The sequence below is a fragment of the Epargyreus clarus genome, unplaced genomic scaffold (assembly GCF_041222505.1).
Source record: "Epargyreus clarus isolate Ecla_fem2 unplaced genomic scaffold, WU_Ecla_fem_2.2 ptg000004l, whole genome shotgun sequence".
NCBI classification, from domain to species: domain Eukaryota; kingdom Metazoa; phylum Arthropoda; class Insecta; order Lepidoptera; family Hesperiidae; genus Epargyreus; species Epargyreus clarus.
Genome location: NW_027332212.1, coordinates 8,874,771 through 8,898,496, shown reverse-complemented (window position 1 = coordinate 8,898,496; position 23,726 = coordinate 8,874,771). Strand labels below are relative to the sequence as shown.

The following is a 23,726-nucleotide window of genomic DNA, read 5'->3' as shown; positions in this document are numbered from 1 at the left end:
CGATTTCTGAAGGAAAGAATCCATCTTCTCGACGTATCCATTTAAATAAGCATAATGTTGATGTGACGTGTGATAAGCTTTAACAGCACGGAAAGGCTATTTCAATGTAAAGTGGAACGAGCCGAGTGCAAGGTTCCAACGTGTAAAGGTTTGACCGCATCGATCGGGAACGCGTTGACATTGCTTTGCTTAAGATTAAATTTCCTTTGTTTATCTACGTGACACGCTGTACAGCATTTCTTCTGTAATTCTATGTGAAAGTTCGAAGCGATATATCCAGCTTTTATTGAAGACTTTTAGTTTTTGTGACGTGGGCAACACTTATCGAGTTTTATTCATAAAGTTACTGAACATGAAAGTGGGTAATTGTTTGTTGTAGGCAAATTGTAGTGTTTAAAGCCGCACCTTCCAGTTACTAGTTTACTCTGTAACGCTTAGTGCGCTATTAGTACATTTTGGTGTTTTAAGTCTAACGTTTTAGGATATCGGTTTTAAGCATGCTTAGTACCTATAACACTAAGTCAACTTGTGTTTCAGAAGTTGTTTCGAAGTTGTGAATAACGAGAACCACCTACTCATACGTAGAACTTGTACCTCCGGGAAACCGTCGTTAGGCGAATTTCATTCGTGCATACAATAAGTTTTGAGAATAGGTAGTCGCGTCGCTTAATATTCGGGAATAGTGTATTTTTAAAAAACAAGAGACGTACGTAATGGTAAAAGTGATGAGTAATTTTTCTCGGAACCGTTTGAACAGTGGGAAACACCAATTGGACAGTGGTACGCATCAGTCCGTTCGGTTTGGCGATTAAAAATAGAAGATAGGGAACTCGGCCACTGCTCCTGCTATTTCTGATTGAAACCTGCGCCGAAATCAAGAACACGGACAGGTTAATGCGAAACTATTTACAATGAACTCGCATTGTCAATGGAGACGGGTATTTAAAAACATCCGCCTCGGTCTGTTGAGATTCTCGCGTTATGTAAGTTTTTGTGTTCTGTTGACTGTATTCACCGTCTTTGGCTTATTGAATTACTCGCATGATTACTTTGTTTTGCTGTAAAATGTCATATAATTACCCGTAGGTATATGTCTTGTATTGAACAGTTAACGGCTTTGATGCTATGTGCGAATGAATGTATTTTTAATACGTTACAATCTTTCTAATACCTACGTTGACGAATGGGCACAGATAGCAATAATATTATTGCGTTGGCGCCGATTGTTTGCGTATTCCCGTCGGGAACGTTTGTGTTGAAGATAAATTTAATAATTGTCTCTAGTTAGCGATGTCCGGATGTGTTCGCATATTTGCGAACTCATAGCTAAGGTATGTGAATACCCAGTGGCGGATTTAAAAAAAAATAAGGTCTAGAACTAGGTCTAGCTGAACAGTTTTTGCCGCCCCTGCTTCTACAATTGGCATGTCCAGTGGTGAATTCAAAAAATGTATGTAAGGTCTAGGCTGGACAGTTTTTGCCGCCCCTGCTTCTACAATTGTCATGTCTTACTAGAGGTGAGGCGTATATACTAGTTCAGGGACTAGATAGTTTATCGGATTAGGTAGCTTGCGCTCCTGTTTTTTTTTTTGCTCGCCACGTTGGTTCAGAACATGTTTCCCGTTGTTTTTTTGTTCGTCACGCCAGTTCATATCACGTTTAAGGCATGAACGAACTAGCTTCCTAATTAGCAAAAAAACATTCGGTCCTCAAATTTGCCGCCCCAAAAATCTGCCGGCCTAGGCTGAAGCCTACTCAGCCTGCTGGTAAATCCGCCACTGTGAATACCTACCTATAAATCTCTTTGTTTTAAAAACAAAAATACTTACCACTAAGAATCAGGTTCGTTATAGTTCATTAATAAAAATATTTTAATACTACAAGCACGGTTAATTACATACAGTAGTATGTAGTAATTATATTCTATACTACATATCATATGAATATCAAATTTGAGTACATAATTGGTTGGATGGATGAGTTTTAAAAGAGATATGATAGAATATTGGAAAATAAAACGAAACGATATACTCATTTGTCTGTATATCTCCGTCTATCAAAACCTATACTCTGTAGGTATTAGCAAACATCTAATTCTGTCTATGCGGAATCATGAAATAAATTATACCATAAACTATAATGATGCTCGTAAGCTTTACAAAAGACATGTTGATATTTTCTTTAAATTCATGTCATGTTCTTACAACTTTTGAATTGTCTTAATGACTTAGTCACAATAAAATATAAACTTCGAAATAAAATGAAGTTGTAAAGCAAAAACTAGTGTAGTATTCGATTTATGTCTTGTAAATTTTGTGTTAAGTATCAGGATATTAAGTTAGAAAAAGTTGCGTGTGACGTTTCTGCCTAGTCCTTAAAGATCTTCGTAAGCAGCGTCGTAGAGACAGGAACACCTCTGCTAAAGATTGATTTTTGCGACTTCCAATTTGATAATATTGGTGATATTTTTTGGCACCTTATTGAAAAATATAATTAAATATAATTTTATTAACATAATATTTATGATAAGTTCATGTCTATGATTATTTCTTATGTATAAATGAATTATAATAATGGTTTTCTTATTTTCAGGGCATGGCTACCACATCAAGAAGTAGGCGAAAGGTATGTTTCTACATATGATTAAAATTATAATAAACTTAGGTTAGGTATATGCATAAATATCATACGAGCGTTAAAGCTTGTTTAATACTTTTTTTCAAACCCATCTTTCTCTCGAGAACTGAAAATAAGTCACTTAATGTGACTTATACATACCTAATAAAATATTTCTATACTAATTTATTCCCCCACGCTAACAATGCCACCTGTTGCTTAGTAGATAATATCTAATTCTTATATCAATGCATTACTATTTCAACCTCTATGTCGTCGTCTAACTCTGAGAGTGTTATAAAAAATAAATTAATTTTATTACTCTTATAATAATGTTTTTTTGCCATTTGGATAAGTTAAAGAGTAAAACAATTTTAAATTCACCAATAAATCAATTTAATCCAATGTATAAAACCCGTTATGAGAAACCAATTATAATTATGTATAAGTATCTATTAGAATACTAAATATAATTGGTGCATTATGGATCTCATGTAGTAGAGCTCTTTGTGGCTTAACTTCAGTGGTACTTCTGTCGCGCTTGTAGTTTCTTTTTGTATCTGTATTATTTTACGTCCTATGTAAAAAGCAAATCGATGCTACACGTGTACAAATTCATACCTACATTTAGCTGACACGTTCACTCATACCTCCGATGCACGGAGCAAACATAACCTAAGGGTTGTGAGTGGCAAACAATGCCAGAATGTCCACTTCGTAACTTACAACTCATACCGCCGACCGTGGAATGCTTGGAATCTTTCAGTACCCTCTCTCGCAAACGAAACCATACGAAATATGTCACTTATGTTTGAGAACATTCCAACTATGTGTGGAACACTGTAACACAATATTGCACGTTCCTCAACTTTGACCACTTATTCAGATTTCAGCTGAAACATTGACATTTCTCACTAAAACTTTGTTTATTAAATCTACGACTGAAGCGTTGCTACTGAAAAGTTGTTGTGTTATGTGACTTTCACAAGGACTTAATTAGTCCGTTTTATCCTCTTGTCAGTACTATATGTTTCAATATCAGTCATATATAAATTATTATATATGACTGATATTGAAACATGGAGTCAAAACCATCTAATTTATATCAAAAGCATATACCAATACATTATTTATATATGTTTTGTGTATGGATTTACAGAATTATTTTTAATGTATACTTAATAAGTTATACAACAGTTAGAGTCAGAAATAAATTTTCAATTTAGAATTGGAATTCTAAAAAAAATAGTAAATAGATGATTTTTATCGATAATTTAGATAGATAATAAATAAAGTAGCGGAGAAACGTAACTTTGCGACTACGTTTTTGTAGTCTTGCTACGAATAATCGTAGGTCTACGTACCATTTTAATGTCCCGTAGCACTCGTAGCTCGTAGACGGACAAGCAAAATAATATGCAAGTCTTTGTCATAATAAAAGCGTGTTAAAATGTATATAGACGTTATTTTCTTGCTTCTTAAATAGTATTAAGTATCCCATGAAAACTTTTCATAAGGAAAATGTAAATCTTTTAAAATCTCTTGCACAGCTTATTCTTTATGCAAATTATAATACATAATATTACGATATGTAAATTGCATCAAGGCCCTATGATGCAATGATTTAATTTATAAAAATAGTAGGTAATTGATGCCTAACTATTTGTTTAACAACCTATTGACATTCGATGTTTTAAAATGAAATTTACAAAAGATCTTGAATGTAGTCATTTTAGATTACGTACTTTAACATTTTACGTTTTGCAATATATACACACAATACACGCATATTAAAATGATTTATGGTCCGTGTTTAATTTTGTACCACGAATATCTTTGTATTGTACTTGGTAGTAAATATACGTATATACATTACCTATGGTTGAAATTGATGGCATTGTGCCGAAGGGTGATTAACGTTGTTTGCGCTTTCATGATACAGAAAATAAACTTCGTACTTGGAATTAAGAATAATACCTAAAGTATCGCGAATTGGCTTGATATTAAAATTATATTAGTTCGTTTTTAACCGACTTCAAAAAGGAGGTCGTTATCAATTCGGTCGGTATCTTTTTTTTATGTATGTACAGTGTACACGAATTACTCCGCCGTTAGTGGACCGATTAAAGTTGGTTTACAACATTTATTTGAATTATTTTTTACTTTGTAGTGACATAGAAGTTGGTTGTATTTTTTGTAAAAAAAATTTTTTGTGTTATCCTTTGAATTATTATTTTAAATTGTGCGAAAATATACTCGCATATCCCACAAAACATTTTAATACATTTTCGCTTTTCTTTGGTCATTATTTTCTTTTGTTTTGCGACTATTGACTAGTTTTAATGTTAAAATATCAACAAAATAATTTTATATTATGTTCAAATTTTGACCCATAAGCGAACTCTAGTATATAAATAAGTAAAGAGAAAACAGTTTATGGTGGTAGAACCCTCAGGGGTTCGACTCTGGAGCACTAACACGACACCTATTTTTTGCTTAATAACAGCAATGTTAAGAGTTGCTGTGTTCTGTTTGAAAGATTTTGTAAGGAAGACATACTTATTCAAGGCGTTCCAACGTTTTTTTTTATAATATAAGAGTAGCAGACGAACATGCAGTCCACCTGATCTGTAATCAACCCCAGATAGGATTAGATATTCCTACCTGAGGTCGGCCACAGATGCGCCGCTACTCCTTAGGACTAAGCTGCAACGCCTCGGAAAAGTCTGTCTCCCTTACCACACCCTTCAAACCGGAACACAACAGCGCCTAACACTGCTGTTATTAGGTAGAAATAGGTGTGGCGGTGGTGCCGCCGGAGTCGAACCATAAAGGGTTCTACCACCTTCGACCTTACTCGTCAGGGGCCCTCTCAGGACTAAGCATCCAACTGGATCATATGGGTTACCTCCAGTACCACTCAATACTTATTTCTTGTTTACTATAGATGACCGTAGACGTATTTGCCACATACATCAGATGGACTGCATGCATATAATACAAATATATAATACAAAGACAATAGTTAAGTACATTATTTGCCACTTCGTTTATCAACACTATTCTTGTTTGATTACTTTAGTTGACGAGATTGTATCATTAAAAACATCCTTAATTTTTTAATATCGGTTGTAATAAATCATAAAACCGAAATACGGCTATGTAAATATATCCCTAGTTTTCTAAGCTTTTATTTTGTTTTGTTCACTCCACATCTGGATTTTACATCCGTTATTCATTTATCACAAACGACAAAGTGTCAAGCGGTGGAATCCAAAAATATCTCAATGCTAAATAAATGTTTTACTATCCGTCGGCAATAATTTGCTTCGAAACACAAACATACATAATATAAACGGCTTTATTTCGTAATGATCTGCCTAGTTCTGATAATATTTCCGTAAATAATATAATTATAATATTGTGTCAGTGTTATTGAGAAGTAATTAGTACCACTAATTGAAATTAGTAGATCTGTTTGAATTTGCATTACGCGAGGTTTCCTACACAACCTGTTTTTGATTTATAATATTCATGTAGAGCACTATGTAAGCTAGTAGGCTATGTGAGCTAGGTAAGGCAGACATAATATGGCATTATGGTTTTTAAGATGTTATTACTTAACTTTAAAGAGGTGTGACCAGTGGCGAATTAAAAAAATGTAAGGTCTAGGCTGGACAGTTTTTGCCGCCCCTGCTTCTACAATTGTCATGTCTTACTAGAGGTCAGGCGTATATACTGGTTCAGGGACTAGGTAGTTTGCCGGACTAGGTGGTATATTGGACTAGGTAGTTTATCGGATTAGGTAGCTTGCGCTCCTGTTTTTTTTTTGCTTGCCACGTTGGTTATGATATGCGCCGGCTTATGATACGGTTCCCGTTTTTTTTTTTCGCTCGTCATGCCAGTTCATGACACGTTTAAGGTATGAACGAACTAGCTTCCTAATTAGCAAAAAAAAATATTCGGTCCCCAAATTTGCCGCCCCAAAAATCTGCCGCCCTAGGCTCAAGCCTACTCAGCCTGCTGGTAAATCCGCCACTGGGTGTGACTTATCTGTGACTAGCGTCGTAGCTGCATGAGTGTCCCTGAGACGCTTTGATATTTATGCCAGCCCTTACGCTGCCTGTGACCGACCTCAAGCAATGTTCCTGTCCTATTAAGGTGCCTATGGCTTCCATCTATATGATGTTCGATAGTTTCATATTCCAATAAATAAATATTTAAGTAATTTAATATAAGTATAAATAATTAATTACAAATAATTTTAGTTACAATCATATTTTTTTTAATATTAACTTTATTTGGTTAAGGGCTTTAATTTTTTTGAAAATTGAAATGGATATTTTAATTAATTTATATTAATACCAGGTGGCGATAGTAAAACATGGATATTAACGATTGTTAAAGCTAAATGTACACTTGAAGATTAATTTAACGAAATATGTCTCTATTGGAAATTCGTAAAGCCAGCATAACGTTAACAATACGTAGGTGTGTTTTGTAAGCCGGATTGATTTAATGTTGTCTTTGAAGACGGTTCAGCCTAGCGGCCTCCGCGCATCTCTTTGTACTTAACCATAACTCACCCGCGGTTTGTTTCACTACAAAGTTCTAAATGTCATATTTTGTCGGTGTTTACCGCCCATGTCTCCACTTGACGTCGTGCCAAATGCGACATAAGCTATTTCTATGCAAAATTGTAGCTTGTAGCCGTTACCTTAGAATATTTACCACATTCACCTAATTCTTCGCAAGCATGCTCGTTAATGGCATCCTATATATAGAAGATTATTATTAGTTGAACTTGGCACGTAATTCATATGTAGCAATCAGTTATTGTACGTACATCTAGATTTGTAAGTGTTATGTCAATTTAAAATTTATGACTTCATCTTTCATCGTGTCAGTTGAATGGATAGGTATACCTCGATAATAGATACATTGCTTATACACGTAATTTAATTAGCTTAATTGATATATTAATTGGATTATAAGATATATATGAGCGTAGTATGAAACCGTGTTTTGCTACTATGTTTAAAAGGTAATGTGACCAGTTGATCACTACATTGTATTAGGAAACAGTAAACATACACACTGTACATTATTCATCAATCCATATGGATAATAATGGAACTAACATGATAGAGTAATAAATCCTCGTAATTTATATGTTTAAAATGTTTATATTATGTTGTATATTAAGTATTATGAGACATTAACATACATTATCAACAATACATTTCTCCTAACAGTGTCAAGTATAAAATTATTCAATGAAGTTTCAAAACTTCATGATTATTAATGAAGAGACGGTTCGTACCGCAAATGTTATTATTAATTAGTTTTTATCTTCTTTTAACACCAATATCTACACCAAATAGTGTAATTACACATTATTAGACAGGTACACCAGAGATGGGTAGATTATAATAGTCCAAAAATAATTCATAGTTTCTAGTATTTTTCGTAGTTCTAATAAAGTAAAAACAGTTTTAAAAATACCATGTACCTATTTATATTACCGTTACATCAATAATACATTTTAAGAAATAATTATATTTTTAAAATCCTAAAATAAAAACGTGTCAGTAAGGATTGTTAGAGACACCAATAATATCAAATTGACCTTTAGCCAAATAAACGTAAATCAAGGATGTGTATTGTAGACTTCATGAAAACATTAATTAAAATAAAATCATTAAATAATGATTGTGGAATATCTTGCTCTAAATGGTATTTTATGAAACTAATTTGTACAAGACTTGAGAGCGGTCGATAGCTGGCAACCGGCTTCAGACGATGGCAAATGGAATCGACTGCCTATACTTTGAACTGCAGGAATGCAAATAAATAAATAACTCGTAAACATTCTATAAAAATTATTAAACTATACATTCTATTGATCAGACAATAGAATGATAAGTGCGCCGTGATAACACAAGATTGATAACATAACTTGATAAAAAAAATCTGTATATCAGTAATTTTACGCAGTGACATCTTTGTTTTACACAGCAAACGTTTCGCTTCAATTGTACATGTATTATTTACTATAATAGAGTATAGTTGTGTGAATGTCCGATGATAATGGTGATTACATTTTACAGCAAGAGGATGAGAAAAAAAGCAAGAAGAAACAGTCTCCTGTGGACGAGAGGCCGCCAGTGCCTGCCCCCAGTGAAGCAATGCTCAATAGTAAGTGCATTTTTTAAACTTTTTTTTATCTTATATAAAACCCCTTTAGATCTGATTCTTTGTGATATGCGTGCTATTATATGTAATTAAAAGTAACCTATATAAATCTTACGGGAATCGAACCTCCCATCCTGCACGGACTGATGTGATAAATGCCGTAGCTATGGGCTGGCTGGAAGAGCAGGGTCGCAATGTTCAGGACATTTTGCCCCCCACATAAAATCTACTTAAGTCATAAGTATAGGTACTACTCGTAGATAAGTTTATATCTTATATATAAAATTTTTGTGTCAAAATGTTACTTACTGCACTCGTCCGAAACGGCTTTACCAATTTTCATTAAATTTTATATGCTTATTCAGTAGGTCTGAGAATCGGCTACTAGGCCCTTAACATTTTTTTTTTATTTATATGGCAACACAACGTTTGTTAGGTCAGCTAGTGTATTATAAATATTGCCATAATTCGGCGAAATAAAATAATTTTGTCATACAAGTATTATGCTAATTATACTTTATTATTTGAAAAACATCGATTTGGGTCCAACAGCTGGGCTTGTGCCGGCTGGATGTATTGTATAGGTTTTTTTTTTTACATTTTACATTTATTCAAAGAATACTTATGTTTTATACATAATTCTCACCATTGATTTCATGAAAATTCTACTAAAGTAAAATTAGTTATAAATAAGTAGTTAATACGTTCATAAAACGAATTATAATGATACAACAAAAGAAAATTTATGTTCGTTTTCGAACACTAGGAAAAGGCAACTCTGTATATTTGTGTGTGTCCATACCATAATTAATGTTAGTATGAGTTATGAGTGTAAAAAGCGTTATCATTATTATATTATATTCGTTAAAAAGCTACAAATCTACAAATGCATACGTTATCTAATTCGATATAATGGAAAAGCTCAGTGAAGAGAGCGGAAGCTCGTTGCAAATATAGGATTACTTGGAAAGTGGCTGTGTTCGAAGTCAATTTAGAAACCTTTTATCTCAGTTTCATCTACGGTGAAACTAATTGGAGCAGCGAGAAATAAATAATTGTAGGAAAGATGTTAATTAACTCTTATATTTGTATTTATCTCTAATTCTATTTTTTGCCCAATAGCAAGTACTCGTAAATCTCAATAATAAGCAAAGTTGATTCATAATCTTAATACTACCTAATCAACGCTAATATTATAAAGAGGTAAACTTTGTTTGTTTGGTGGTAATGAATAGGCTCAAAAACTACTGGACCGATTTTAAAAATTATTTCACCATTCGAAAGCTACGTTATCCGCGAGTAACATAGGCTATATTTTATATGAAATATATTTGATAAATAGATTTTGAGGCGGTACAAAGTTTGCCGGGTCAGCTAGTATATAATAAAATACGTATATCGGTCAAGCTAATTAATAGTATTAACATCCATACACATTGCCATTAAAAACGATAAAAAAAACCTACGAATACGAATGTAGGTACCTATATTATGTATAGGAATGTAATTCTCCTAATGTCCATTATGATATCAATTTTCATAAATTGATTCACTGTTTACGCTTTAACATTAAAGACATTGTATATGTACATTTATTGCTGTCTATGTAGATACAGTACATTGTAACTGATGGCACATACTTTGTCGATCCACATAGCAGTATACTTAACTTAGTTGCATATAAACCAAAGGCGATATAGATATGTAACCTTACTTTTAGTACATACATAGATACCTATAGTTATAATTAGTCTATAGTTTACATAAGTATATCAGTGCAACAAAGTATTTTTTCCATTTCCATTCCATACACAACAAAGAGTAGAATGTTATAGTTAGGATGCATAATATTATTGGGTAGGTATATTTAATAATATTTTTGACGCAAAATTATTTTAAATATATTGTAGGTACATAATATTATCTGTCAATGTTTTTTCCAACTTCGTTACTTTCAAAAAGTCGACCAGAAGATGCCACGTTAATGATTTATCAGTACACAATGCGGTGACATATTGCGTGTACCCAAAGTAATATTTTATCTCTATCTCTCTCATTATCTCTATTTACCGAAACATTATGGGTTTATGGTGGGATGCTGGCAATTGCTTGATAAGATATAATTTTGTTATAATTAATTATGTTTGTTGTAAACCTGAAATCGCGTAAATGTTTCCATTAATTTTATTAACAGATAAAAGATTTCTACGCCAACTGTTGACATTGTAAAAGTAGAACGCGAAAAATTCAGTCTCCCGTAGTAGAAATAGTGTTGAAAAGATTAATGCCCCTAATTCCACAGATCGCTAGACAATTGTAATTGTTTAAACAAATTTATACTTTAGCATTAGTTCAGTGACACCATTCCTCTCGACGTGAGGAATGCTGTGAACTACATAAAATGGAGAAAATGAATCGCGTCGCTAAAACTGCGGATACCGAGATCTGCCCACGACATATGTTGATACATATGGAAGAGTATTTTGGGAACATGCGATAAATTCCGTTCGAAATAATAGTAGCGTTTACTAGTCATTACAACTATACTGTGAAATTGTTGGCAAGCCGAGTATTATGCGAATTTACGACGGTTGAGGTGATGGCAATGCCATAATCGCCCTAAGGAATTCTTAGGGCGATTATGGCATTGCCATTCTTACTTCTTATATAATTTTGCATAATGTACCTAATTCACATAAAGAGTTAAATTATAGATTATGCATGTAGGTGTTGATCATATTCTTTCTTTCCGCGTTAAAGTAAATGATAATAAATTCTTATAGGTTTTCTCGTGGTTCAGTAAGTAACTACTATAATATAAAAACACAATAAAACACACTTTAAATGGTTACGAAAAATCCAAAAAGGTTTGATGTCAATACAGGAAGTTGATTAGTTACACTAGGCTATCATTGCACTCTGATTAACTACTTAAAAATGTGCCAGAAAATAATACTGTCTGAGTCTGAAAACAGAAAGATGAGATAAGAAAGTCAAGGAATAAACACGTCACCTCGCCTAATCTTTTGTCAATATTGTCAACGTTATAAGCCGACCTGATGAGAGACCTTGCGTTTTCTTAATTGAACCGTTGTACTTAGCAGAGGTTGTTATATACTTGCTAGTTAGTTCCTGAAGATGTAAATGAAAACTTGTTGAAAGCGAGATGTCGAAAAAAAATAATGAATTTTGTAAGTGATGCATTTTTATAAATATGTTTAATGTACTTTTAACTATTTGTAATATTTTTAAATTAGTAATTTAAACGCTAAAAACGTTTGTCAAAGGTCAGTATTTCATGCGCTATTAATTATTGAGTTCGGTAATTTTAAATATGATGCTTCCATAACGGGATATAAAACTGTACGTCTCATAGCGTCTTGGTGTCGTTTGATAGAACTCTCATGACCTGCAGTTACTTCTGAACAGCAGACAGACTGCATGTTAGCCTCTGTGGTAGGCTGCATGACTGTCGGCTACAAAAAGCGACTCTACTTTTAGTCTTATATTTATAAATGGCAATCAGAACTCAAACTTTCTTGATAGATCTAAACATTATACTTATGTATTGTCTTATTCTTAGGTGTATTTCATTTACAGATCTCCGTACGGCGTTCGGACTGCTGGACCGCGACAGCGACGGCCACGTGACGCCCGAGGAGCTGCAGTTCATGCTACGTAACCTGGGCATCGAGGTCAGCGACGACCTCATAGCCGATCTCATTAAGGACGCCAGTAAGACTGGTCAGTGCCCCACTTGTTTTATCTACTGGTTACATTGTTCCTTATCTCGGCAGTTAAGGTATTTTGAGCGGTGTATAAGCAGTGATAGTGGTTTGACACTAGGCCTCTCAATCATGGGGTTCGACATTCGAATCTCATATATGTATCTCTAATCTTCCAAAGTTATATGTGTAATTGTATACTTGGAATCAATAATCATTTGCTCTAATAGGAAAGCAAAACATGGCGACGACATCTACACGCTTGAGAGACTTTAAAAATGTCAAAGTTATGTGAAGTCTACCCATCCAAACTCAATCATCGTTTTAAACTATGCCTTGAATCCTTTTCTTTGCCGATTCTTCTTCTTCTTCGATCTTATCCGATTTGCCGTATTTTCTTACCTTTATTGAGATATTAATACAATCATGTTAAACTGGTGTCTTTTCCGGACATATTTATGGTCGCTTTTAAAGTAATACAATTATGTCACGAGCTATACAAAAGTTACGTGCTACGTTCGTAGGCACGTGGTACCAACCGTTTAATGGATTTCAGTGACGCTACGATGTTATCCACATCAAAAGTAGGCTCCGTTTTACCGCTCGGTAATTGAGTGGTTTTTGCACTACGTCAATTGATAAAAATACACGAATTTTATTTCGTACAAATATGTTATTCATAATCAATAATGATATTATGTTGTTACGATAATTATATTACATGCAAAATCATTATCACAAAGATTTAAAAACAGCGCACTATTAATAGCTAGAAATTCGTAGCCAAAAACAGTTTTGTTTTAAAATAGGTACATGTCCTTGCTAAATAGTAATGACTGCGAGCATCGCCCACTTTGCACTTTGATTTGAACTGCTGCCAAATATAAGCAGTGTCGCGCTGATTTTTACTCGTATTCAGACATTTTAAACGAATTCCTGAGCATAAGTTTGCAAGATTTTCGCTATAAATTCAAAACGTGAGTAAAATTAGGTTTGTTTACGTTTACTTAGCTTCGAATCGGTATTATTGTTGGCGAGCAAAAAATTGTTGGCGCAATAGTCTTTGATTTATAGAGTTTGTTAAGAAAATAAACAAAGGTTCATTAAATCGATGGAGATAATTCGGTTCCACGTAGTCGTTGGTTATTTTAATTCGGTTGAGGTGTAGGCCGGTGACTTCCGGTGACCTCGCCGTAGCATGGTTGCCCTCGCGTGAGGTTACAGTCATTTACAGAAGCCAAATCTGGATACGATGATATAAATTAGATAATACACCCCTAAGTATAACCCGAAACCGACGCCCGTGTCTTCGAATTCAATGATTGTTCCTAAAAATTGAGTTCTTCAGAAAAATAGCGTTTAAGAGACTTACTTTGATTGTACTGAATAATTAATTTTCTATTTATGGACATTACTTAATTTTATTATGTTATAACAAAATTGAATGTAAAATAAACACCAAGTGCGGATTAATAAAGTTTACACAAAACAAGTCATGAGTGAGTTTTAGGAATTAAAAATCAGAGATATTTGTCGGGGATTGGAATTTCAGATCTCTAGGCTGAGTGGAGAATTTCTAATAAATAGACTGTCAATGCTTGTAAAAGTCTATTTGCGTCATATACACAATAATGCCTACTACTAATACATTGGGGGCAGTTTAATATACGAGTACATATACATAGATCAAAATGTACGACTATACCTCAAAGGTCGTTAGAGCCAAGTTCAATAAACAGAACAGAGAAATGACGTCATTAAGACTTGAAAAGGTTAATGCGATTTCTTATCTTCATACATATTCAATGCTTTAATGAAAGTGATGTAGAAGATTAAACTTGTACTAAATAAATATGTAAGGTTTACATATTTGGCATGTTCACAAAGCATTTCCTCTTGTCATGTCGCTCACATATCTTTGGGGCTTTCCAAATGTCGCCAAAATTAAATGTACCGATTACTAAACTCATTATTTATGTACCTACATATGATATATTATATGTTCATTATCGTACAAAAGCTACCTAAGAACGTGAATCGCTTTGTAGAGTTTTTTTATTATGAGTATTCCTATAGTTTATATTTGAGTTTTCTCAAAAAAAGTGCAAGTGGGTACCGATGTCTATGTATAATATATTGTGTTATATCTGTACAGAATAGTCCAACTAATATATCAATATTTTAGTTGCCTTTTTATAATATAGAAGTATGCAGTCGAGCATGCAGTCTACCTGATGGTAAGTGGCTACTGCCGCTGTAATGATCCCCGGATACGATTAGATATTCCTGCCTCAGGTCGGCTACAGATGCGCCGCTACCTCTTAGGACTAAGCTGGAACGCCTCGGAAAGTATGTCTTACCACACCCTTCAAACCAAAACACGGCAACGCTGAACATTGCTGTTATTAAGCAGAAATAGGTGTGGCGGTGGTGCCGCCGGAGTCGAATCACAAACGGTTCACCTTCAAAATTCTTCTAGCTTCTTATAAAGCATCAATATAGTAGTTAAGTATCTGTCAAACGAAGATTGATGTGTTCTTAAGAATTTGTTTACGAAATTGATCAAAAGAATCATAAAATACACGTGTAGCGGTGTCTCGGGCAAGGGCTATAAACGTAAACAACTCTACGCCAGACTCTCTTTGAACTCTATCAAGTGTTAATAACGAGATCTTTGATGGATCTAGGTATATACCTTTTTTCTATTTCTAGAATATCGATGGTAGTGAATCGATTATAATAGATTGTAGCCTAATTTTGATTTTTAAATTAATTAAAATGATATAATAAAAAAATATAATACTTATTTAAATAACAATAGGTCTATTCAAGGAAATGTTGAACGTATCAAAACTACCTTAAAAATATACATATTTTTTACACTTAGCCGAATACAATTCGAATTAATCATTTAGACGTCTATCTGCCCGAGGATCGAACGTGAGACCCAGTGCGTTTCAGACAAGTGTAGACACACCTTACTACTTAAGAGAAATTTAATCTAAAACAAGTAGGTATTAGATAAAACGTAACTTTAAAATGTCAATTTCAGTAATGTAACCATAGAATATCATAAAACGATTCCTTTTAATTTGATTGGTTGGTTCTTTGTGCTTACATTGTATTATTTGCTTCTATCCAACAACATACGTGGTAGGTATTCATGCATGTATGTCAGTCAACGTTTAATAAGTCAAAAGCTATCGTCGCTAGAGCTTTTACGCTTCAAAAGGCTTTTAGCTTCACCAATTAGTTAAAAAATGACTCGACGACAGGTCAATTGCCGTTGTTCCAAAACTGCGTTGTGTCACGCCAGTGACGTAAGCACTACGTCACAGTACCCTTATCATGAGTTTTTACGTTTTGACAAATATGACTGCTTTGATATTTGTTTACGTATTGGCCCATACAATTGACCACAGATGCGCTGCTACCACTGAGGACTAAGTTGCAATGCTTCAGATAAGTATGTCTTCCTTATCACACTTTTCAAAGCGGAATACAGCAGCACTGAACACTGCTGTTATTAGGCAGAAATAGGTGGTGGTGGCTCCAAAGTTCAATCACAAAGAGTTCTACCGTCTTCAAATTCAAATAGAACTCTTTCCTATTTAAAATTAGTCACCAAAATATGAGCGTTTAACATAACTTAAAAACTGCAGTCTTCACGCTACTATTTTTATCAGGAGCTACACAAAAAATACAATAAGATTTTGCCAACATTTCCAAATTCATATTCGCAGAAGGTTCGCGCTTAATATCTGTTTTGGTGTAGGTAGGTACTTAACCCACGCCGCTGGTGTAATGCTACGTTGCGTTATGCTAATCAGCCAGCCTATCTCATCAGATTGTACACCCTCCGATACCTGCGCAACCTACAAGTACCTACCTAGTAGTATAGACCAACCATTACCCGATAAAAGAATTGTTTAGGTATTTATGTAACGTATTGATTATGATGCCTCATTATGATGATTCGCGTACAACAGCGATCACTGTGGCGGTATTCTCCGCATTGGGTTCCTGGTTTGATTTTTATTCACGTAAGAAATAGGTCGAGCGTATGTACTATTTTATTCTGATGCCTATTATTTCGATAAATGTACCTTTCGATTTTTAATAAATAATTTCAGATTATTTCCCGCCTAGGCAGACTAACGATAGATTAAAGTTAATTGTATGGGCGTTTGTGAACGTATCTTTGTAGGTATTATAGCACCTACGGCACAAGGTGTGGTAGGATACACATACATTCCCGAGGCATTTAAACTTAGTCATAAGGGGTAGTGCCGCATTTGAGGCTGACCTCAGGTAGGTATCTAATCTTATCAAGGGTTGATTATGGTTCATGTCTATGGACGGCATTAGCTTTTTACCATCAGGTGGAATGCTCATCTGCTACTCCTAATAAAAAAAAAGACGAGTGAGTGCAGATAGCCTTCTGATTTATTGACTTTCGCTTAGGCACTTAGTACGGGCGTAATCTGGAATATCGAGCTCATCTACATTTAATAGCTTTTAATATGAGTGTTATGAGAATGTAACGGATAGTAATAGGAATCGAGCTGTAATAATAAAATCAGCAGCAATGTTTACGTCCTATTTTGTTGTAATTATGACGTGTTATTGAGTTCGTTTTGTAGACCACGGTAAAAATTTTAAAACGGGTTAATTAAAGACTAACGGTAAATTAGAGAAGCATCATTAAACAAAAAGTGTGGTTATTTTAGGGTTACGATCGGTACCCATATAACTTCAGCTCTATCACAGAGCACCTATACTCTCAGCTCTATTCACATAAGCAGGTGCATGCAACAATGTTATTATGCTTTTCTTACAAAATTTTATTATTAGGTACATAGTACAAAATAGGTATGCGTATACAAGAATAGATTTATTTAACTTTGAAAACACTGCCAATCCGGGCACGTTTTAAAGAACAATCCGTCGCTATTATATTATAGAAAACAATAATTCATATACGCTCTCTACATAGGTATTTCTATTCTCTGAAATATCCGACAGGAATAAAAATTAAGTGAGAGCTAATGTAGCTGTGGTAACCGAAGGGCGAGTAAACCGCTGACGTCATGATTTTAATGACTTCCTCGCTACCACGTTAATTAAGATTTAACGACGTCAGCCCTTTCGTTAATTGTCACATTAATGTTACCTATACGGCATATGTGTTATGTAGACACACATAGAGGCGCGTTGCGAAACCAATAACTTGTTATTGTATGAATAAAAGGTATCATTATATTTGTTATGATACTTCTAACCCCGACGACGACCCACGTGCCTCTTTAGAAGGAATTACAAAGAGACTTGATACTTACGTATTGACTCTGAGCCCTTAACAATTTGATATAATATTGCTTTTTAACGATCAAGTTACGTAAATAATTGGTTACTTATTCGATATAATATTGTATGATATAATGATGTTTACCTTATTTAGCTAAGGTAAACAATATAATACATACATGTAGATTCTCTAACAACACAATATTTATTTCTACTTTTTTTAATTAAATAGTATACGGTGTTATGCTATGCATACCTACAGGTTTAAATTGAGATGAAAAAAGACAACAGACAGCCCTTAGAACGCCAACATTGTTAACCTCCAAAGTATCTAGATTTCTAAAATGTAAGCATCTAATTTATCTTCAACTAGCTGACCCGGCAAACTTTGTACCGCCTCAAAATCTATTTATCAAATATATTTCATATAAAATATAGCCTATGTTACTCGTAGATAATGTAGCTTTCGAATGGTGAAAGAATTTTTAAAATCGGTCCAGTAATTTTGAGCCTATTCATTACAATCAAACAAACAAAGTTTTCCTCTTTATAATTTTAGTATAGATATACACAGGCATACACATATGAACTAGCGGCGTTGAGACAAATATACTATTTTCTTACGTTCAATACGTGTGATTAAACTTAGCTTGGAACGTTGGATTCTTACATGAACTAATTAGTAATGATGTAAACCGTCTGGCATCCACAGGTAATGGTCTAATAGATGAGAACGAGTTTATGCAATGGGTGACGAAGATACAAGCGATACAAGGGTTAGACGTGGGCGCGAGTGGCGGTGACTCCGAAGAGGAGATCACGAGAGACCTTCTTGCTGCTTTCAAGTAAGGCTATTTATAAAATTTTATATTCGAGATAGTTTTAGATAATCTAGACATGATACTAATACCGTGCCCCTTGAGTTTTCTAAAATGTTCAACTGTGAGCCCCCTCATCATCATGTATAGAAACAACAGCGTAGCATGTATTGAGATTTTCGACAAAAGAGTGCAGGTCTTCCTATTAAAAATCCTACATTTGACGCATCTGCCTACAAAAATGTTGCATTGTGTGAGTTCTATCACAATTGCTCTGCCAAGCAGTTAAAACGACTGGGACGAACGACACTACAGTAGTCAAATCGATGTTGATGGTTCCAAAAAGTTCCGCCCGACGTAGAGTTATAATTTAAATTAGACAAATCTCCCATAAAAAGTAATGATCACGGATAACCACTTTAGTTTATTTTACTAACTAACAGGGTGTTCGACCGAGACGACAACGGGTACATAACCCGCGACGAGCTGCGGTCGGCGCTGGAGATGATCGGCGAGCCCGTCACGGACGCGCAGCTGAACCAGGTGCTAGCGATCGGCGACATCGACCACGATGGCCGGATTGACTATGAAGGTATGGATTAATAGTGATTGGAGAAAATAAAATTACTTAAAGTAATTGTTGTGATAAATAGAAAAGGACTATGCAGTCCATTATGGTAAGTGATCACTGCTGCCTGGACATTTCTTGTAAATTCCAAATAGAATTAGAGTTCTCACTAAGGTCAACCTTAGAAGTATTGCTAAGGTTAAGTAGGAACGCCTTGTGTGAGTCTTTGCTTAATTAGATACGCTTTACCGCATTCTTGAAACCAGACTGGAGTTTACCACGTAATATTGATCTACTAAAGTACTTATAACTTTAAAGCAGAAAGTGATTTAACAGCTGCCGTAGTTAAATTACAAAAGCATCTATCATCTTTAAGCAGTTATCTTTCGCGTACAACATGGAGACGTTCCGGTTTAAATCGACGAATTCTTCTTAAGCATTACACTCTTGTCAGAGTGGTCGTGGTCAATATTTGGTCTTCGCTTGACAAGACGCCGCCACTCGTTTCTTGTCGCCGCCTTCCTGGTACATTCATGTAGTGGGGCGTTCACCATAGTCTTGATCTGGTCTGTCTATCGCATAGGTGATCTGCCTCGAGGTCTTGTACCCTCGATTTTGCCTTGCCTAAGGTCGAAGAATATCGGACCCCAAAATACTATGATTTATAAGTACTCAAATTATTATTTCTTTCATTACAGAATTCGTGAAAATGCTGTTGTAAGATACCTCACTGAACAAGAAAGACCTCACTAGATGTAATGACGAGTGACATGACGTCACCAGCGAGAGGATGCTTCTGAATGAGCGAGAATATTGTAGTGTTGCTTATGAAGTAAAGACAAGAATGTTAGAGAATTATAAGAAATTATCGCATTAGGTTAATGTTATAGATTTTGTAAAGGTTGTTATGTAACCGTGTACCTATGTACTTGTATTATCATGTGTAGGGTAAAAAATTACAAGCCATATCAATATTTATTATATTGCCGTGTCCCACAGAATATGTGCTTGTAAGCAGTGACTCGTGGAAAATTTTAAACTAATAAATTTCAAATTATTGACCTTACAATAAAAAGCAATGCCATGTGGAGATAAAACTTTGCCATACATTTGCAGTCCTAACTTAAACCTATTACTGCTTGCAGGTACCTACTTATTTAACATGTGATAAGAAATATGGATATTGATAATCGTGTAAAATATCAGGACACATTGCCGCCTGAAAACTAGTCAGTTATATTCAATAAAACATACATTTTGTACGATGTAAACATTGTCTAATGTTACATTTTTAACTGTATACAACCTTAGTCACAAATGAACGGATTTTTCAAATAACATTTCAACAGTACAAAGTAAAGCCGGCCGAAGTATTAATAAAAATAAAAGATACTGTTATTTTTCTGTCGTTTATTGAAACTCTGGTACAAGAAGACATTTAAGATGTATATGTAAACTAATATATAACGTAGTAAGTATAGGTATTGCATAACTAAAATCCATTGATTATTGCAATTTTACGGTTGTGAATGATACATTTGTATTAGAATGTTGTACATATTACACTGCTTATATATTTATATCTAACAACCATAATTTAACACATAATAGAAATATGTAAATACACAGAAACGTTGTTAATATTAATTTATTTTGTGTTGCCTGGTTTACGAAAATTACCTACTACAGGTCGGTTAGACAGTTATTATATCAACATGTTTAAATATTATACCGACACTATTTTATGAATATTTGGAAAATGTAAGGAAACATGTATAATATTTGGAATAAATAGTAAACACTGTATATCTCGACACTGATTTCAATGAACATAGTCACTCTACATTAAACAAGATCTGTTGAGAAATAATAAAAAGGTTTTTAACTTATTATATTTAAATAAAGATTCATTTTACACATTGTGAAATTTTTAATTATGATAAATTATAATACTGCAGATTTGTGAGTGGCAATGTTCATTTAAATCTAAGAATGTGGAACTACAGTTTACAATTGCAATTGTTCGTCGAAAATTGCCTTTGAAAGGCGATATGAATGATACGTGATCAATAAAACTTAAATTTGTTATTTATTTTATTTAAAAATTAATAAACTTCCTAATTTACGGATAAGTAACGAAAATATTGTAGGAACCTTGGATATAAAACTAATCTGCGCCAGACAGAAACTTGCCCAAAAAACTGCACGGCTTAGGTTCAGCTGTGGGATGCCAATTATTCATAACATGACCCTTTTGTTGCCAATTATGAGTTATCTCCTTTAGCTCCATGTAACCCTGTTTGAAATTAAAGTAGAGGTCTAAAGTTATCCGACAGTATAATTCAAGTTATTATATAGTTGTCACATCTTGCTACATAATCGTTAGGAATTTAATGTTCTTTACATGTTAGTTCAGAGATTCTATAGGTCCGGATCTAATCTATGGTACGGATCTACAAATATGAAGTAAGTATTTCAAATAAGACCAGTTAAAACCCTTTTCGAGATACTTTTAAGTGTAATTGTTTGGAGCAGAATTTTGAAGGAAAATTATACAGAAAAGTTAGTAAAAAACTTAAAAAAAATACTTGAAGACAGTTATCTTTTAATGCTAGAAAGTTTCTCCCAATTCTGTGGATACCTACCTGTAATAAACGTGCGCCTACGTCACTGCTACCACAAATACCCATAAACCATCATAGATATTAATATTAGACAAACATGGTTTATGTAACAAACTTAACTTTTATGGGGAAACTTTTATACCTATAGGTACGACATAAAACTTACCTTAATAACTAGCGTATCTATAATCCGAATATCCGTTACACAAGCATTTCTGTAAAAGTATTCTCTGATTTTCCATCGGCACGCCTGCTCGTCTTTTGGAATGTCGAAATATTTCACTAAGAACAAAACATCTAATGATTGTATACCTACCTGTGATTGAAACTATCTTAAAATATCTACTTTTCCTCTAAATATCTTGGTATACCTATCTTGACTTATGTGAATAATAGATAGATTTAGATTGAGACAGGTTCCGGATTATCTACTTTTTCTTAAATTCGCAAGTATGTAAGTTAAATAAGCATACAGGTGTAATTATACATAAGGAATACTTTAATTCATTACTGATTCTTACTTCGGCATAGTCGCGAATCTAAGATTTTCGTTGGGGAGACGGTGGGAGGGTAGGTAGGTATTTGACGCAACTGGACGCAGTCAGCCAAAGGATTTGATGGTTAACAAAGGTATGTTCCCTCACAATGTTTTTCATAATCTATTAAACATTTTTTAAACCCACATAACTTAAGAACTCTGATTTCTGTAGTGGAATACTAATAATCGCACCACTAGATTATCGTTGCTCGATATGGGCTCTATAAATTTATGCCACGATATTATTATAGATTGACGATCCAACTAATCAAAAAACTACGCGAGCGTAGATTTATTATAAGCTTCAAGTTAAATCTTGCAAATTGACTGGAACCCAGTTAATCCCCACCGATTGATTTGAAATTTTGCATATACGTTTGGTTAGGATGGCATGCATAACTAGATTAGTGACGTCATTCTAAATCCAATATAGTGGACGCACTGGCGAACTAAAAGTGGGGTGGGGGCAGGGGCGCCGGGTGGTCGACCCCTGGGCCTCCAAACTCGAACTAAAAAGCAATAGGTTGTCGAAAAACAGTAAATTCATAAACAGATGTGTGATTGATAAACTACAAACAAATTATTTTGTATGCCCTCCCCATAGACTAATCTATGGCACTCCCGTGCCAGTGATATTGTGGCGACCTCCCGCTACTCGACAAGAGATGGCGCCACGAGTATTCTGAATCACGCTATCGAAGTTTTCTAAATATCCTGCATATATACAAGCTCCGAACTGAGACTGTCGGAGCACGGCCGCTCCCCGGGCATGATCACCTAGCCCGGCGGGAGATCTCCCTTTGCCAAAATATTATCAAATGAAAGGGATTTAAAGGAGTGATGTTACTTAAAACCTTGTTTTTTTTTTTAAATAAACTAATGATTGTTTGAATAATAGTAAATCATACTAACCTATATAAGGGATATAACGATACACGGCTTTGTACAGCCCCATGACTCGCCTGTGAGCTTCACAATAATCTCTGGACAGCATAGGTTTCACGACCTTACAAGCAGCTCTCATTGCCTCTTCTCCAGCCATTTTTAGGGATTAAATAAATTTTGCAATTCAAAATTGTCAATAATAATATTTTGGTAATGTTGAATCACTCCGTTTTCGTAATATGATGTCAGATAAGAACTAAGAAATTTTATGACGTTTACAGTAGCTAACTTTTTAAAAACTATTTCAGCTGGCCAAGTACTAGGTAGAAAAAGTTTTTACAGAATAGGTATTAAAAATTCACATTGTATGCCGCCTGTTAAGTGACTCTGCATTCTACTAATCTGATGATTTGACTTATATTCAATTTACCTCCTATTATATGCTATTTA

General features: G+C 34.3%; 2 protein-coding genes across 2 annotated transcripts in view; one reads left to right on the top strand and one right to left on the bottom strand.

The window, feature by feature from the left end:
- Eip63F-1 (Ecdysone-induced protein 63F 1) overlaps positions 1–21,321 on the top strand; it is a 26,894-nt gene extending 5,573 nt beyond the window's left edge. The window contains exons 2-7 of the mRNA XM_073093135.1: positions 2,593–2,625; positions 8,727–8,814; positions 12,412–12,555; positions 18,556–18,688; positions 19,105–19,253; positions 19,928–21,321. Coding sequence (XP_072949236.1) covers positions 2,593–2,625; positions 8,727–8,814; positions 12,412–12,555; positions 18,556–18,688; positions 19,105–19,253; positions 19,928–19,950 — 570 coding nt within the window. The 3' untranslated portion in view covers positions 19,951–21,321. The remainder of the gene's footprint in view (positions 1–2,592; positions 2,626–8,726; positions 8,815–12,411; positions 12,556–18,555; positions 18,689–19,104; positions 19,254–19,927) is intronic.
- LOC140757435 (NADH dehydrogenase [ubiquinone] 1 alpha subcomplex subunit 6) lies at positions 20,625–23,726 on the bottom strand. Its single transcript, XM_073093137.1, has 3 exons — positions 23,304–23,726; positions 22,020–22,135; positions 20,625–21,525 (listed from the first exon to the last, which is right to left on the bottom strand). Exons 1-3 carry the CDS (start codon positions 23,431–23,433, stop codon positions 21,397–21,399), a joined length of 375 nt encoding a protein of 124 aa, XP_072949238.1. The 5' UTR covers positions 23,434–23,726; the 3' UTR covers positions 20,625–21,396.

Coding starts and splice junctions, on each gene's coding strand:
- LOC140757435 (XM_073093137.1), bottom strand. CDS start 23,433: ATGGCTGGAGAAGAGGCAATGAGAGCTGCTTGTAAGGTCGTGAAACCT. Junction 22,136..23,303: donor TCGTTATATCCCTTATATAG/GTTAGTATGATT, acceptor TTTTGTTCTTAG/TGAAATATTTCGACATTCCA. Junction 21,526..22,019: donor TAGATACGCTAGTTATTAAG/GTAAGTTTTATG, acceptor AATTTCAAACAG/GGTTACATGGAGCTAAAGGA.